The sequence below is a fragment of the Parasteatoda tepidariorum genome, chromosome 5, assembly GCF_043381705.1.
Source record: "Parasteatoda tepidariorum isolate YZ-2023 chromosome 5, CAS_Ptep_4.0, whole genome shotgun sequence".
Classification (NCBI taxonomy): domain Eukaryota; kingdom Metazoa; phylum Arthropoda; class Arachnida; order Araneae; family Theridiidae; genus Parasteatoda; species Parasteatoda tepidariorum.
In genome coordinates this window covers 64,770,302-64,785,436 of record NC_092208.1, presented here as the reverse complement: position 1 = coordinate 64,785,436, position 15,135 = coordinate 64,770,302, and the positions used below count along the sequence as shown (strand labels likewise).

General features: G+C 29.1%; 1 protein-coding gene across 1 annotated transcript in view; it reads right to left on the bottom strand.

Moving 5' to 3' along the window:
* The window catches only part of LOC107440160 (uncharacterized), a 136,653-nt gene that overhangs the window by 51,473 nt on the left and 70,045 nt on the right, over positions 1–15,135 (bottom strand). Inside the window, exon 2 of the mRNA XM_016053000.3 lies at positions 13,204–13,418. Coding sequence (XP_015908486.1) covers positions 13,204–13,418 — 215 coding nt within the window. The remainder of the gene's footprint in view (positions 1–13,203; positions 13,419–15,135) is intronic.

The following is a 15,135-nucleotide window of genomic DNA, read 5'->3' as shown; positions in this document are numbered from 1 at the left end:
AAGTGTTCTTGTTATTTTAAGTTTGTTATACCATAAAGTTTGAGGAAGTTGAGTCGAACGATATTGTTTTTTTTTATTCAGAAATAAACTCTACATTTAAACCAAACTACATTTAGCATCTAAAGTGCAAAAAAATAAATAAATGCAAATTACCCATAATAACTTTTGATCCCGTAATGATCAGATTTTCAAGCACTACGACTCAATCATAATAGTTAGAAGAGGTGACGTCAAATTCGTTAATTAATTAGTGAAGACAATATTCATGTTAAGAAATAGAGTTTTATGACAGGATCATGATTTTTATCATATTCTATCGTGCTTTCTTGCTATTTTAAGGTCCTAATGTCATTAAGTTTGAAAAAGTTGTGTCGAATGCGGGTTTTTCTTTCATTCAAAAATAAACTCTACATTCAAACTGAACTGCATTGTAGCATGTAGAGTGCGGGAAAAAAGGAATTTTCCCAGATTTACAAGTACTGTGACTCAGTCATAATGATTCAAATGTGTGACCTCAAACTAGTTAATTGATTGGTGTTACAATATTGTATGTTACGAAATCTGGGAAAAAACATTCCTTCTCTGAATAAACATGCCTTTTTTGTTTCCCTCACTCTCAAAAAATATGAGGTAGTCACAATCTTGAAAATATAGAGATTGAATTTTGAAAAAGTCATATATTTAAAAATCGATTTCTCAGAAACTATTCTATCGATGATTCTATTCAAATTTTATATTTTGTCCTATAAAATTAAACTCGTTTAAATGATGTAAGAATTTGTATACCTTACAGTTTAAATTTTTTATACTACTCTTGCATAAAGTAATAAACAAAATTATTAAAGTTAATTTTTACATGAAATTATGTTTGTATAAGCGAATTTTATAATTGTGTGGAATTTTATTTTCCATTCACTAAAAAAACTCTTAAGATATAGCGGAATACGCGATACAGTGGAACTAACATTAAAAGATTCACACTTTTGTTTGCTCTCCTAACCAAGCAATTGGACGATATTGCGGCTACATCTAATATATTTTGAGAGTGAGAAATCTCAAATCCGTAAAAAGGTGAATATTTATTCGAAGAAAGTGCATTGTTGTGCCTGATATAGCTATTCAAAACGTCGTTTGCACTAACTAATTAAAATATTTGAGGTAACCTTCACGAAGTATTACGATTGAGTCCTTGAGCGTGGAAATCCAATCATTTGATCAAAAGTTATTCAGGGATGTCTAGTTCTCATTTTGTGCAATTTTCAGTGTGTCAAAAAAATAACCACCCTAAATAACTTTTGATCGGATCTTCAGGTCCTAAAGATCAAACTTAATAGTTCGTTCGAGGGGGTGGTTTCTAATATACCAATTAATTAGTGCAGACGATATTTTAAGTAAGGAAATCAGAAACAAAAATGCACTTTCTCTGAATAAACATTCATTTTCTTCAACGAATTCAGATTTCTGACCCTTAAGCTATTAGGGATAGAAAATATGGCCCCCTTAGTTAGGAGAGAGGTCCGAAGTTTAGACCCCTTAATGTTAATTTTACTTTTTGCGTATTTCGCCATATTTCGGGAACTTTTTTGGCGAATTTAAAATTCTTTGCACACAATTATAAAATTCTTTTACCAAAGATGATTCTGTGCGAAATTAAATGTTGGTAAATATTTATTGTTTTATTCAATAATAGTCCAAATATTTTTGAATTGTAAGATATAACATTTTTTACGCCATTTTGAAGTGCGTAACTTTACTGGGCAAAATATAAAACTTGGCAAAATCGGCTGAATAGTTCCTGAGAAATGAAATTTTAAAAAAGTCGAATATTTAAAATTCGATTTATCAGGAACTGTTCATTCAATTTTGAAAACATTTTGTATTTTTTCATACAAAATTACATACCATAAAATGACATAAGAATTTTAGCAAAATTTAGTAGTTCGATTATTATTGAATAAAATAATAAAAAAATAATAAATATTTGCTAACATTTATTTTTATATGAAATTATCATTGAAAAAATTATTTATAATTGTGTGCAAAATTTGCTTGTTACATTCATTAAGAAAGTTCTTGAAATATAGCGAAATACGCAAAAAAGTAAAATTAACATTAAGGGGCCCAAACTTAGAGTAGCTTTCCTGACCATATTTCCCGGATTGCGGATAAACCCTATATTTTGGTGGTCAGATATCCAAATTCGTTGAAAAAAGGCACCTTTTTTCAGAGAAACTATGTTTTTGTTCCTGATTTTGTAACCTAATATATCGTCTGCAATGATTAATCATCTTGGTCATCTTCTCAAACCAATAAGATTGAGTCATAGAACGTGATGATCTGATTATTAGAACAAAAGTTACGCAGAGTGGTACGTACTTTTTTTTTTTTTGATGTACTGTATATTTTAAAAACAGTGGTGAAATATCTTTCCAAATGTGTTGATGAACAATCCAAATAAATATCTGAATGAAGACTTTGTCTCAAGTTGACACGAAATCGGGCTTTCATTTGCGTTAAATCTAAACACCTCTAATCCTAAAATTTAACACCAAACTCACATTCACATCATTCATGAATTAATTTTGCCTCTGAAAACAACAATGTTGCCAAACTCAGAATATAAATTAATTGCTACTATCCAATCGTCAATAAATTGCTACTATGTTATGCAAACAAAAGTTCGTTACACTGAAACAAAAATTTAACATTAAAAAAAAATTATGTATGTATATTTTGTTTGTGCAATAAAGATATATTTTAAAATATTTTAAAAATATCTGTCAATTGTTTTAAACAATTTTATGATTCCTAATTTCTATCCGATGCTGTTCAATTAAGTCTAGATTGAATTCTCCTTAATGTTATCATATTGCTATAGTTTGATTTACAAAGAAATTTCAGGCTAATTCTTTTCTTTTTCCTTTCAGGGTATTTTTTTAGCACTTTATTCTTATTTGTAGAATGATCATTGTTTTGTTGACGTAATTACTTAATTTTCTCAAACATCATTAAATAAGAATTGAATTGAGGCCTTGCAGAAAGAGTCTGTGTGTTATAATCTGAGATATTTAAAATAGCTTCTCATTAGAACATCAGTGCAACACTTTAAGGTTAGTCGGTAGGGCAGATACCAATAATGCTAAAACTAACTATTTTTTATGTTCCTTTTCTCAGCATTCAAACCAGATATTACTTAAGTTTTTTTTCACAAAGTATTTACATATATATTGTTTACTCTGTGACAAATGTAAATATATGTTTGGTAGAATTTTTTTTAAAAATTTAAAAAAAACTAAGAACTGTTAATTTTTTTAAAAGGTTTCATCATTTTTGAGCAAAATTTTTCATAACTCATAAAGTATTCCTGTTAACGCTAAAACATTAGCACAGCATACAACTGTTATATTCCCCCCAAAAAAAATTCAAAATGATATAAATAGTTTCTTAGAAAAGGTACATCGAAAAAGATCGGGTTTAGCATTATTGATATTTGCCATACCGATTCTCCTTTGAAAAATGTCAAACCGCACTGGTACTTTACTTTTTACGCGCATTTACTTTTGCACCTGGCTTTAACTAGGGAACATTCTGCGTTGTTTAGGGAAAAAATTTTCATTCAAATCCCTATGGATTCTAAAGCTACTTGAAATTACTACATTTTTACATAAACTTTTTCTGATTACTATCATACAAATGATAAATTTTTAAAGTATTATTAAAGATCATTCTTTGTTTAATATGTTACGTAAAAAAGATGTTTTATCATTAATTTTTACAAAAAAATATTTTTCATAAGAAGAAATCAAAACGGAACATAATTGCTTTTGCAACAATTAAAAAAATGAGAAAAGAAAAAGGAATAGCATATTATCTCACTTCTGTAAGTTGAAAAAATGGGACGGCAATTAAGCGCCAAATGCTTTATCAACCAAATGTCGACGTATCAGATATTAAAACAGTACTCGCCGAACCGAAAGCAGTACTGTCTCTGGTATAATTAATTTTGAATATGACGTGGATAGTAGAAGGCACCGGTGTCGTTGAATTTAATTACGATGCGATGCTTTAGTTTGAGGGAGTGGTTACAGAGGTGTCAGGGGGGTGAGGGGCCTATGAGAGGGGTGTTTGTGCACTGACCAAGACGAAGTTAATAACTGGATTTTCGCGAGAGACTGACTCTTCGGCTCTGGGGAGATCGTCAGAGCGTTCTTTAAATACAGTTCATGAAGTTTTCCATTTTAAAGGTTGATGGTAACTTAAATGTTGAGCTAAGATTGCTAAGCTGGACTTTGAGAAGTTTAGACGCAGACGTAACGAACTTTGTCACTATGTCTACTAAGTTTGGTAAATATGTAATGGATAATCTTTTGTCGCTGCTTTGGAGTAAATTATGGAGGGGGGAGGGGGAGGATATCAGTGATTTGCTTAATTTGAAAGGAACGGGTTAGAGAATTTGTATTTCGAATAAATTTATATAGTCTTAAGGCAGTAATATTGAATTCAAAGAAAATGTGCGAGCTATTAATTTGCTTAGAATCTCATTAAACGTAACAAATATGCAATCAAGGTTGACTTTTTAAATGATAACAACTTTGAACAGTTGAAAAACAAGGCTTGCTGATTTCATCAGTTTATAATTCATATGATTTTTGGAGATTTCCAAGTTCTTGAATCAAATAACAGACGAAGCAGTCTCCGTTTAATTTATGAGATAATTGGTTTATTTTAATGTGTATTTTTTTCTGTTAACCCAAAACTTATTTATACCCTGTAAAAAATTCCGAATGAATTTACAGTAAGAAGTGCACGCACTCAGGGGCCGGTACATTTTAGCGTACAATTACTTTTTACCGGAACATGTAAAGGAACAAAACATCTGCTTTAAATTAATTTTTATATTAAAAATTACCGCAAAATCAAATTCTTATATTAAGAATTACCGTAAGACCGTAAAATTACCGTAATACGTTAAAAATGGATTTTACGAATAATGCGCACTCCCATAATCAATTTATAAAATCTGCTTATTAATGAGAGTAAACCCAATAAATTTAAAAACATGAAATTACATCTTTTTTTCCGAAACCTTTTTAGATTTTTTAAAATTCACAATTTATAGAGAAACAGTCATATACCTTTAAAAATATCTCTAGGCGTATAAACAGAAAAACTATGTCACTAAGCTTAGAGATTTAATAATTATAAATTCAATATATTAATTTTACTGATATCTTTAATTTTGTTTTGTTTGTTAAACTAGTTTTTTTAAACTTCGACTTTGAAACATAAAATTACATATTCATAAAAAATGAGCATTACAATAATATAGTTAAAATATTCAAGAATCAGAAAAAAGTTGTTTGGAGATATCTAAAGCAAACAACAACTTTGCATTGGCTAGTTACTTTAATACAATTTTGAGAGATTCAATTTGTTTCATATTCTTATAGGATTTATTGTAAACCAACTAATTTGATATAAAAAGATTCACTTATTTGCAGCGTCTATTTTCATTTAGCCTATTTTGTGATGAAAAATATGCGGCATAATCTCTCTAAAAGCATTTGGCATAGTTTTAATAAATTCGTCATAATATTGCCTTATTCACTCAATAAGAAAATTCATAACAATGTGATTTGCAGATAGATATTAATCCACAATAAGTTAGTCATCCACTTAAAGAAAAGATTACATCATATATGCAAAGTCTAATTATATTTGATTTTTATAATGCCAAAATTCTCACACAGCTTTGTTGCTCATTTTACTAATGTCATACAACTGTATCTTTTGTAAAATTATTAACTTACAGAAAACAAATTAAATTTTAAGAAAATTTTTAATTGAACCTTGTACAACATTTCGTATTTAAATATAAATAAACTTAATTTTTTAGCAAATGAATTAAAGAAACGAATTTACATAAATTATTTTTCTAAAAACATTTATTTTTTTTAAAAAAAAGTTATAAATTGAAACATATATTTATAAAGCGTGCTTCATTTTACAAAATTAAACTTTTGAGAAGAACCTTGCTCAACATTTCGTATTCAGATATAAAAAAATTTATTTCTTTAAAAATTATTTTTAAAAAAAATGAATTTATATAAATTATTTTTCCAAAAAACATTTAAATTTCTTAAAAGGAAATTATAAATTCAAACATCTATTTATAAAGCGCGTTTCATTTTACAAAATTTAACAAAATTAAACTTTAAGAAACTTTTGAGCAGAACCTTACACAGCATCTCGTATTTAAATATAAATAAATTTTATTTTGCAGCAAATGATTTAAAAAAACCAACTAATATAAATTGTTTTTCTAAAAATACATTTACTTTTTTTAAAAAAAATTATAAATTCAAACATTTATTTATAAAGCGCGTTTCATTTTACAAAGTTTAAACTTGTTCACCTGTATAATTATCATAAAAAATATTATATCTTAATCAAAAGATATCTTGATCTTAGTTTATATAAATTATAAATTAACATTTAAGACATACAGATTTTGAAATTTTTCCATCTAAAATAAAAATTTATATAAGTCAGTTTATAAATTATAAATTAGCATTTAAGACATACTGATTTTAAAATATTTCCATCTAAAATAAAAGTTTATGTAAGTTAGTTTATATAAATTATAAATTAGCATTTAAGACATACAGATTTTAAAATATTTCCATCTAAAATAAAAATTTATATTAATTAGTTTATATAAATTATAATTTAGCATTTAAGACAGACAGATTTTAAAATATTTCCATCTAAAGTAAAAGTTAAATGTGAAAAAAAAAATATTTTCCATTAAAAAAAGTTATATTCTGAAATGAAATCGACACTAGGTGTCAATCTAATTAACAAGTTTTCGAGAACGAAGATTTAATTGCCGAAACCATCTTAATGGACTTTCGAAAGGCTTAAAACCATTATACCGCTGAAATCTAAGTTCGTAATGACTCATTGACTTCGACCGAAAATATGTTATTTCCTAGAAGAGTGCGAAAAGAATTCGATTTCTATAGACGAAAGCATTTAATGGAATCGCGTTTTTTATTATTACCTTAACGAGTTTTTTAAAGTTCGAGGAAAAACATTAAATTCCAGAATTCATTTGAGTAATAGTTCAGAACTAATTTAAAATATAGTTCTTCGCGTAAAAATTAGTTTTCGGGTAAATAAAACCGATTGCTTTGAAGTAAAATTTAAAGATTTAAGATTTATATGCATTTGTAATGGTTAGTATATAAGTACGTCTCTGAAATCAATAAAGAGTTATTTTAGGCAAATTATTTCCTTTTGAGTGAAACCAACTATTAAAGAAATTTAATCGATTATTAAATATTTTTCGCTATGGAATTTTTTTTCCTCTAAAAAACTCATTTGAATGCAGTTTGGTGGAAAATAAAATACTATACTAATGATGTAAACCATTAAGCTAAGACGCGAGTGAATTTAAATGCTATTGAAAGAACAAATTTGCTCAAATATCTTTATAGGCAAAAATGGTACTTATTTTTCCCATTAACAACAACATGTGTTGTTAAACGTTAATTTAAAATTCTAAAAATATGCATTAGGTGCAATTTCGATTATGAACTTTGAACTAAATGTAAAACTTAGAACTAAATACAAAACTTAGAACTTGCGAAAATAAAAACGTATTTAATTATCTTATCAGCATAACAAGTGCTAATAGTTTAGGGAGGATTTTGTTTTTGGAGATTTTTCGTCAATGAAAATGGAGATTCTGTTTAAGTAAATAATACTACAAACCAAGTAATAATTTTTAACTATATATTATCGCGTGCCTAAGAAAATTATCTCACCCTTAGAGTTCTCATGAAATTTAAACACTATACAACAATATTTAACAATTTGTCAAAATTGCTATGACGGAAGTTTTGTTTCTCCGTCAGTAGCCGCCAATAGTTGTATAGTGTAGTACATGAATGTTCATTTAGGCCAGTGGTCGGCAAACTTTTTAGCCAAAGAGCCAAATATGAGCATTACAACAATTTTTAAAACAAAGTGGGAGCCAAATCTGCTTGTTTAGTAAACTTTTATTACACTAAATAAGTAGTACACTAAATAAAACTAAATTTCATGCTTAATAAATATTTATTAATGCGAACAATGTGCTTGCATCTCCTTGGAAAGTTTGAGTAAGTCAAGTTTGCATGCTGCTGTTTTCAATTTTAGGCATGATTCCAAGTTCTCATCAATAAGAGGACTTCTCAGTTTACTCTTGATAATGCTCATGCTTGAAAAAGATTGTTCGCATACATATATGTAGAACCGAAAAGGGAAGGAACAGCAAACCCGAGCTTTTTCAGCTGATCGTAAGAGTCAGGAATACTATTCCAAGCGTTGAATATGATCATGTCTTCCTTCTCCAGGTCATTCAAAGCAGACCACTTGTGTTGTGGTGCCAATTTGTTCCCGCGCATGCTTGTGGTACCTTTGTATCACACCGGAGTACGCCGAGAACATACGAACAATTTCAGCCTGTAGCTTGTACATGGTTTGTGTTTACGTTTACGAAAACTAATAAACTTTAACTCGATGTTCGTTACGTATTTTTACTACAATATAAAATTTTAATTACCGATCTATCTTTTAACTTAAACAAGAAATTATACATGTTCTCGATTTATAGAAGAATTTTAATTTATCTAAATAAGATGTAATTTTTTTTCTTACCAAGTTTTTTTTTAAATGAAAATATTATTGCGCCTTCCTCGGATATTTGTGCCAGAGCCGCACTTAAGGAGCCAAAGAGCCGCACTTTGCCGACCACTGATTTAGGCCATTAATAAAAGTAAATGGATGAAACAAAATGAGGAAATTAATATGAATCGTGAATTTGAAAATCCAATTTATTAAGCAATATTTCTTGAAGATTATAGAGAATGGCCATCAATACAAATCATCATGATAATTACAAATTATCAAAAATAAATCCCTTGAAGGGATCAAGGAAATATAACTTCCACATTGAGAAGTTTTTGTCAACATTTTTGTTACGATTGCATATCTTTTTGAACCGTTAGGATGACTGGGACAGGAACCCCCCAAAGGGGACTCCTAGTCACCACAAATTTTGAATTTCAAGTCCATATAATTATTCCCAACGGATGTAGAAAGTATGGGTAGGAGATCCATAATTTGGCGATTTATCATAATATATCATAGCCAAATCAAAGCCAACTAGCATATCAATATGGGTTTAAAAGAATACCTTGGCGATCACGAGTCCCCAACAAATTTATGAGAATGATTGCAACCATGCAACCGAAACATTTAGCAGTTGGAAATTTAGACTAAAAAGTTATAAATAGATTTTTGTTTTCGATTAGAGGCGACAGTGAATTAATAAGTCTGCATAANTGTCGTCGGCCTTCTGAGCCCAAGTTTGCGGGTTCGATCCCCGGCCCAGACACCGGATTTTCAGGATGCAGAAAATCCTCAGCTGCCATGTCGTATGATTATGCGGCATGTAAAAGATCCCTGGAGTGCCTTATTGGCTCTTGGCATTTCCGGAATTCCTAGTGCACTTTAGAATCCAAATAGAGTCTCGGTGCTGCCATCTAGTGTGGAAACTGGACGTCCAAATTAACATGACCAACGGTATCTCACTCATTGTGGTGGTCCTGAAAGAGTGGATACCACCTCTGAAGAACGCACTAGGTCTGCTTATCGGCAAGACCGATTGTGCAGCTCATTGGAAATAAAATAAAAAAATCTTATCAGCTTAACAAGTGCTAATAGTTTAGGTAGGATTTTGTTTTTGGAGATTTTCCGTCAACGAAAATGGAGATTCTGTTTAAGTAAATAATACTAGAAACCAAGTAATGATTTTTAACTATATATTATAGCGTGAATAAGAAAATTATCTCACCCTTTGAGTTCTCATGAAATTTAAACACTATACAACAATATTGAACAATTTGTCAAAATTGTTTCCGTCTAATTGGAAATTGTTTTATTCAATAAATATTTATTTTCCTTATTATTTGCGAGCCCAATCAATGCTACTTTTGAGTAACTTTTCACATTTTCTAAAAGTAGTTAGATCACAAATGTCTTTTGTTTTCTCAATTAGTTTTCTGATAAGAACATTTTCCGCCATTTTCTTGATTAACATCAAGGGTGCCAGCGAAGATTAAACAGAATCTAACTGGAAAAAGGCGTCGAAAAGCAATCTTCTGATGTCATAAGCTTGAAAAATGGATTATCAATTTTACACTTTTCCTGATGTTAAGAGCCAGCTAAGGATTACCGAAAAATTACTACATGACGCAAAAAGAAATCATCACACGCCTGAATGCCACTTGACTTAGCACGCCACTTGATTCGAAGTTGTCTTCGCCCGGCAATGATTGAAAGCAGGCTAGGAGAATGAAGGCTTAAAAATCGGGCCTTTTTCCACCTTTTGACGTCACAAGTTACAAAAAAAAAGGTCTTTATCCACTGAAAGGCTTAAAATTTGCAGCGCTGTACCTTTACAACAGCAAAGCTCTTTATCAGTGGTACACGAGGCAGAAGTACGCATGCGCTGAATTTTTGGTACGTACACAGAGAGTTTTTGTTCCATGGGCATTATTTTCATGCACTTCATTTCCTGCATCCATTTTCAGCAGCCGTTGTCATTCGTTACTTTAAGTTGCAACACGGATTTAGACTTAGGACACAAATTTCCAGAAGATAGCTCGCGACTGTTTGCGGTTAATATGGATTATGTGCGAAACATTAAGAGAAAATTTGAAGTTGTCGTATCATCTGATGTGGTTTACATCTATAATTTGATTTACAGCTGATATTAAGGTTATGTTACTAGTATTTCATCATTATTATAAGATCTTATATCTCATAAAACAAAGTTTTTTTGGAACTATTTACGATCTTATAATTGTTGTGATTTAACAGTTATTTATTACTGTTGGGTTAAGTTATGTCCATCTTTTGTCAGTGCAGTATGTTGGTTTTGAAAATGGATCTAAGTATCAATATGCAAAGGTGTCGGAAACATAAATACATAGCATCACTTAAATACATATGTAAAAGGTACACAGATACAAAATAAAAGACATATATTTTTTACATATATGTTAAATATACGCAACATATAAGAGAGATATATGTTGTACCTTTACAGTAAGTGGATCAATAAGTAACACATGAGTATAGAAGGAGAGTTATGCTATTCCTTCAAAATTTTAGAGATTCAGTGTACATTTTGTGTTCAGCAGTATTGTTTTTAATGTGTCTAGTTTAAAGATGTACAGATGGTATTAATCCTCCATGAAAGAATATCAGACAAAATCAGACACAAAACCACATAGTCTGTGAGTGAACATCGCTCAGTTATTTTATTTAATTATTTATATATTTATTTTTTTGAGAATTTGTGACCCCTGATATTTGTGGGGTATTATAATTTGCATGATCCAAAGAGTAATAATGAAGTGTTTAGGATAGCTGTTGAAAGTTCAAGTAATTTTTTTTAATTGAGCCATATTTCTGAAAATGTTTCAGTAAATACAAAACCCTTGCGTTTTTTAGAAGCTGCATTAGTGTGAAAGGCTAGATAAAATTTTTACATGGAAACTATCTACATATGAAGCATGTTTCACTTTTACGCTGTGACCAATGTTTTCAACCGTTATTTATAACTCGTACCAACTTCGAATTCGTTTGAAGTATTTAATAAACTAACTAAAAGTATGGTAATCAACAGATAAATGCCGATTATAGAGGCTAAGGATAGCTCTTCATAAGGAAAACTCTTAGAGACCAACAGCATAATGTTGGAAATGTATATAAAATAATCAATCTTTAAAATTGCTTTAAATTTAAGTATTTTACTACTAAAGAGCTTTTAATTGTTTCTTAACGTTTATCTGATCATCAAATTTCAATAAAAATGTTGATATATAGTATTCATTAAAATTAATCATGTTAAAAATGTTGGAGCTTTCAATATTTTAAACCTTCGAAACAAAAGATGCTTTACTATTGGCCATCCTTGCTTTCAAAGAATACCAAATTAATTAAAAATGTATATTCCCTTATTACAATTTAAATTTGCTTGAATTAATAGATTTTAATAAATTTGATTCTATTAAAAGTTATGGTATTATTCAAATTAATAACAGTTATTATTGATTTGCATTCTATAAACTTTCAAAACCCAATAAGTTTTTCTCTTCATTGCCTATACTTTCAAAGAGCTTCTAATGATAAAACATATATATATTTAGTTACGATGTTTAAATCAAGACGTTTTGTATTGATTTGTATTATTCTATCGTATTGATTAAAATTAATAACGTTAAAAGCATTGGAGCTATGAATATTATTTACCTTCAAAATCAAGCTAGAGTTTTTTCTTATTCGTCTAAGCTTTCAAACAGATTCCATAAGTTTAAAAGTGTATTTTGGTTATAACAATTTAATGAATATGTTTGAATCTATTGTACTTGTTAAAATTAATATTATTGAGAGACTCGAAGTTTTGAATATTATAAACCTTCAAAACCAAATAAATTTTTGTATTTGCCACCCATTCTCAAACAATTAGATTCAAACAATTCAAGCAATTTTAATTCAAACAATACTCAAACAATTAGATTCAATAGATTTAAACAATTTAAAAATGTATGTTTAGTTATTACAATTCAATGGACGTGTTTGAATCTTTTTTGTTTATTAAAATTAATATAACTAACAGAATAGGAGCCTTAAATATTATAAACCTTAGAAACCAAGTAAGCTTTTGTCATTGCGCTTTTAACTTTCAAAGAGCTTTTATCAATATAAATAAAACACGTAAATTTGGTTGAGACACATTGAATGTGTGCATATTTATTACTTCCATTAAAATCAATATTAGTGAAAGAATTGGAACTTTAAGTGCTATAAACCTTCTAAATAAGTGACAATTGTCTCTTTTCCGTCTATGACTTCAAAAAGTTTTTAATAACTAAAACCTACATGATTTGTTCTCAGAAACTTAAAGAAGATGTTTGGATACATAGTATTAATTAAAATTAATTTTATATTAAGTTTACTAAAGCTTTGCATATTAAAAATCTTCAAAATCAACTGAAAGGCAAAGAGATCCCTTGACAAAATCAAGTGACTTCTCTGCTCCATTGGTTTCTGAAAATATGCAGCAGATATTTCAAGAATAAAACTTACATCAACTTTAACTCCTTGTATGGGTAGAAATTGACCAGGAGGCCAGTCATTCGGGACATATCTATAAAACTCAACATCGTCTTTGTACCATTTCACCGAGTACAACTTGTCTTCATCCAATTGGTAACTGCATATCAATTCAACCGATTCCCCTTGTGTTGTGGGACTGGGTACATCCATCATCAGCATTCGAATAGCCGGAAGGACAACACCAACTGAAAAGAGGAATGAAAAGTTATGGAAAGAGGAATTTCCAAAGAGTAACGTCTAAAAGATATTTTCGAATAGAAATATTCTACTTTTCTGGAATATTCAATGAAATGTACTTTACTAAGAAATTTATATCTGAAAAGTATAGAATTGAGTTTAAATCAAGTTTTTAAATTTCATAAAGCACTAAAATATATTTGAGGAAATCATTCGTTTGTTACGTTTATTTAGGTAATTCGAACTATTTAGTTAAATTTGAAAATGGAATTTAAATCGACGTCAATGGGTAAAATGTTAAAGATGACGAATAAAATTAACTTTTAATTCAAAACAACTAACCATTAACTACCTCTATGAACCTGCATTTAAATGAAATGGAGAAATGTTTATGATTATTCAAACCGCTATTATGTAAGTGATTTGAATCAGTACAGTCAGTTAATTCGGCTTTAGTCGATTCGAATTTAAGTCACTATTTATTCTTTTACTAAATAATCAATGTATAGAAATATTCAGAAATTCGATATGATTTGTACTTGATGTCGAACGTATTATTTATATTGCTCACTTTATACCAAAGTTGCAGATACTTTTTATTACTATATTCGATTCACTGATTTCGTTTACACTTAAACAATTATTGTAAGATAAATAATTTCAAAAAGGAAATTGTCCTTGAATATTTAACAATAATTGTTTATAAATAAATGTTAGAAGTCAAATAATAAAATATGCAGAAATTTTGCTTACAGTGCGACGCAAAAATTTAGATAAATAAATTCACAGAGATAAACATTCAATCAATTTAACTGAAACGGAATGTAATGATATACATACTATACAATATTTGTAACTAAGTATTGATAACTTGCTTAAATTATAAGTGATTAATTGGCAATAACATAATTTACACTATCTCAAAACTTTTATAAATATAAAACAAAATGGAAATGAATTGTTTCTTTTCTTAAATATGGAGCCAATATCAGGTGCCTTTAAAATTTTCGAATAGTTTGAAACTCCAAATACGTTCTGGCTAATCGAAAATTTAATATTCTAAAGTTTAAAGCAGAATTACATATTTCTACCATAGTTAATACAAGAGCATTGCTTTCTGAACCCAAGAGCCAACCAGATGCTCAGAAAGAAGTCAAATTTTTTTAATGTCTTAGTGAAATGATGTGGTGCTTGGTGACCACTGGTAAGGATCAGAAACACTCGTTCCCGTTAACCTTGCACTAATTCTTACAATACATGCTACCCTTAAAATTATAGATACGTTTAAGACTCAAAGTACATTCTGGTTAGTCGAAAGTTTTATTGTTTTGAAATTTAAGGCATTATTACGTTTTCTTGACGTAGTTAATCCAAGAGCATTGCTAACAGAATATCTCCCGAAATTCAATTTCAACCTTTGTAGCAACCCAAATTTTGTTTTCACCAGTTGTGCTTTGATTGTACCATTTAAAAAACATTTTTAAATATCTTGAAAGTTTTTATAAGTATGCTATCGCAGTCCCAAATTTAAAGTTAAATAATGCGATATTTCATACTTTTACATTGCACTGTACATGGATTATTGTTACAAAATATTTAGTTTATCGTTAATTAATTAATTGTTATCCTCATGATTTGAATTTACCGAATGCATTGTCCTTTTTTTACGTAATTGTCTTTTCTCATCTGCTTTATTAGTTTATCTCTCATCTGAATCTATATTAT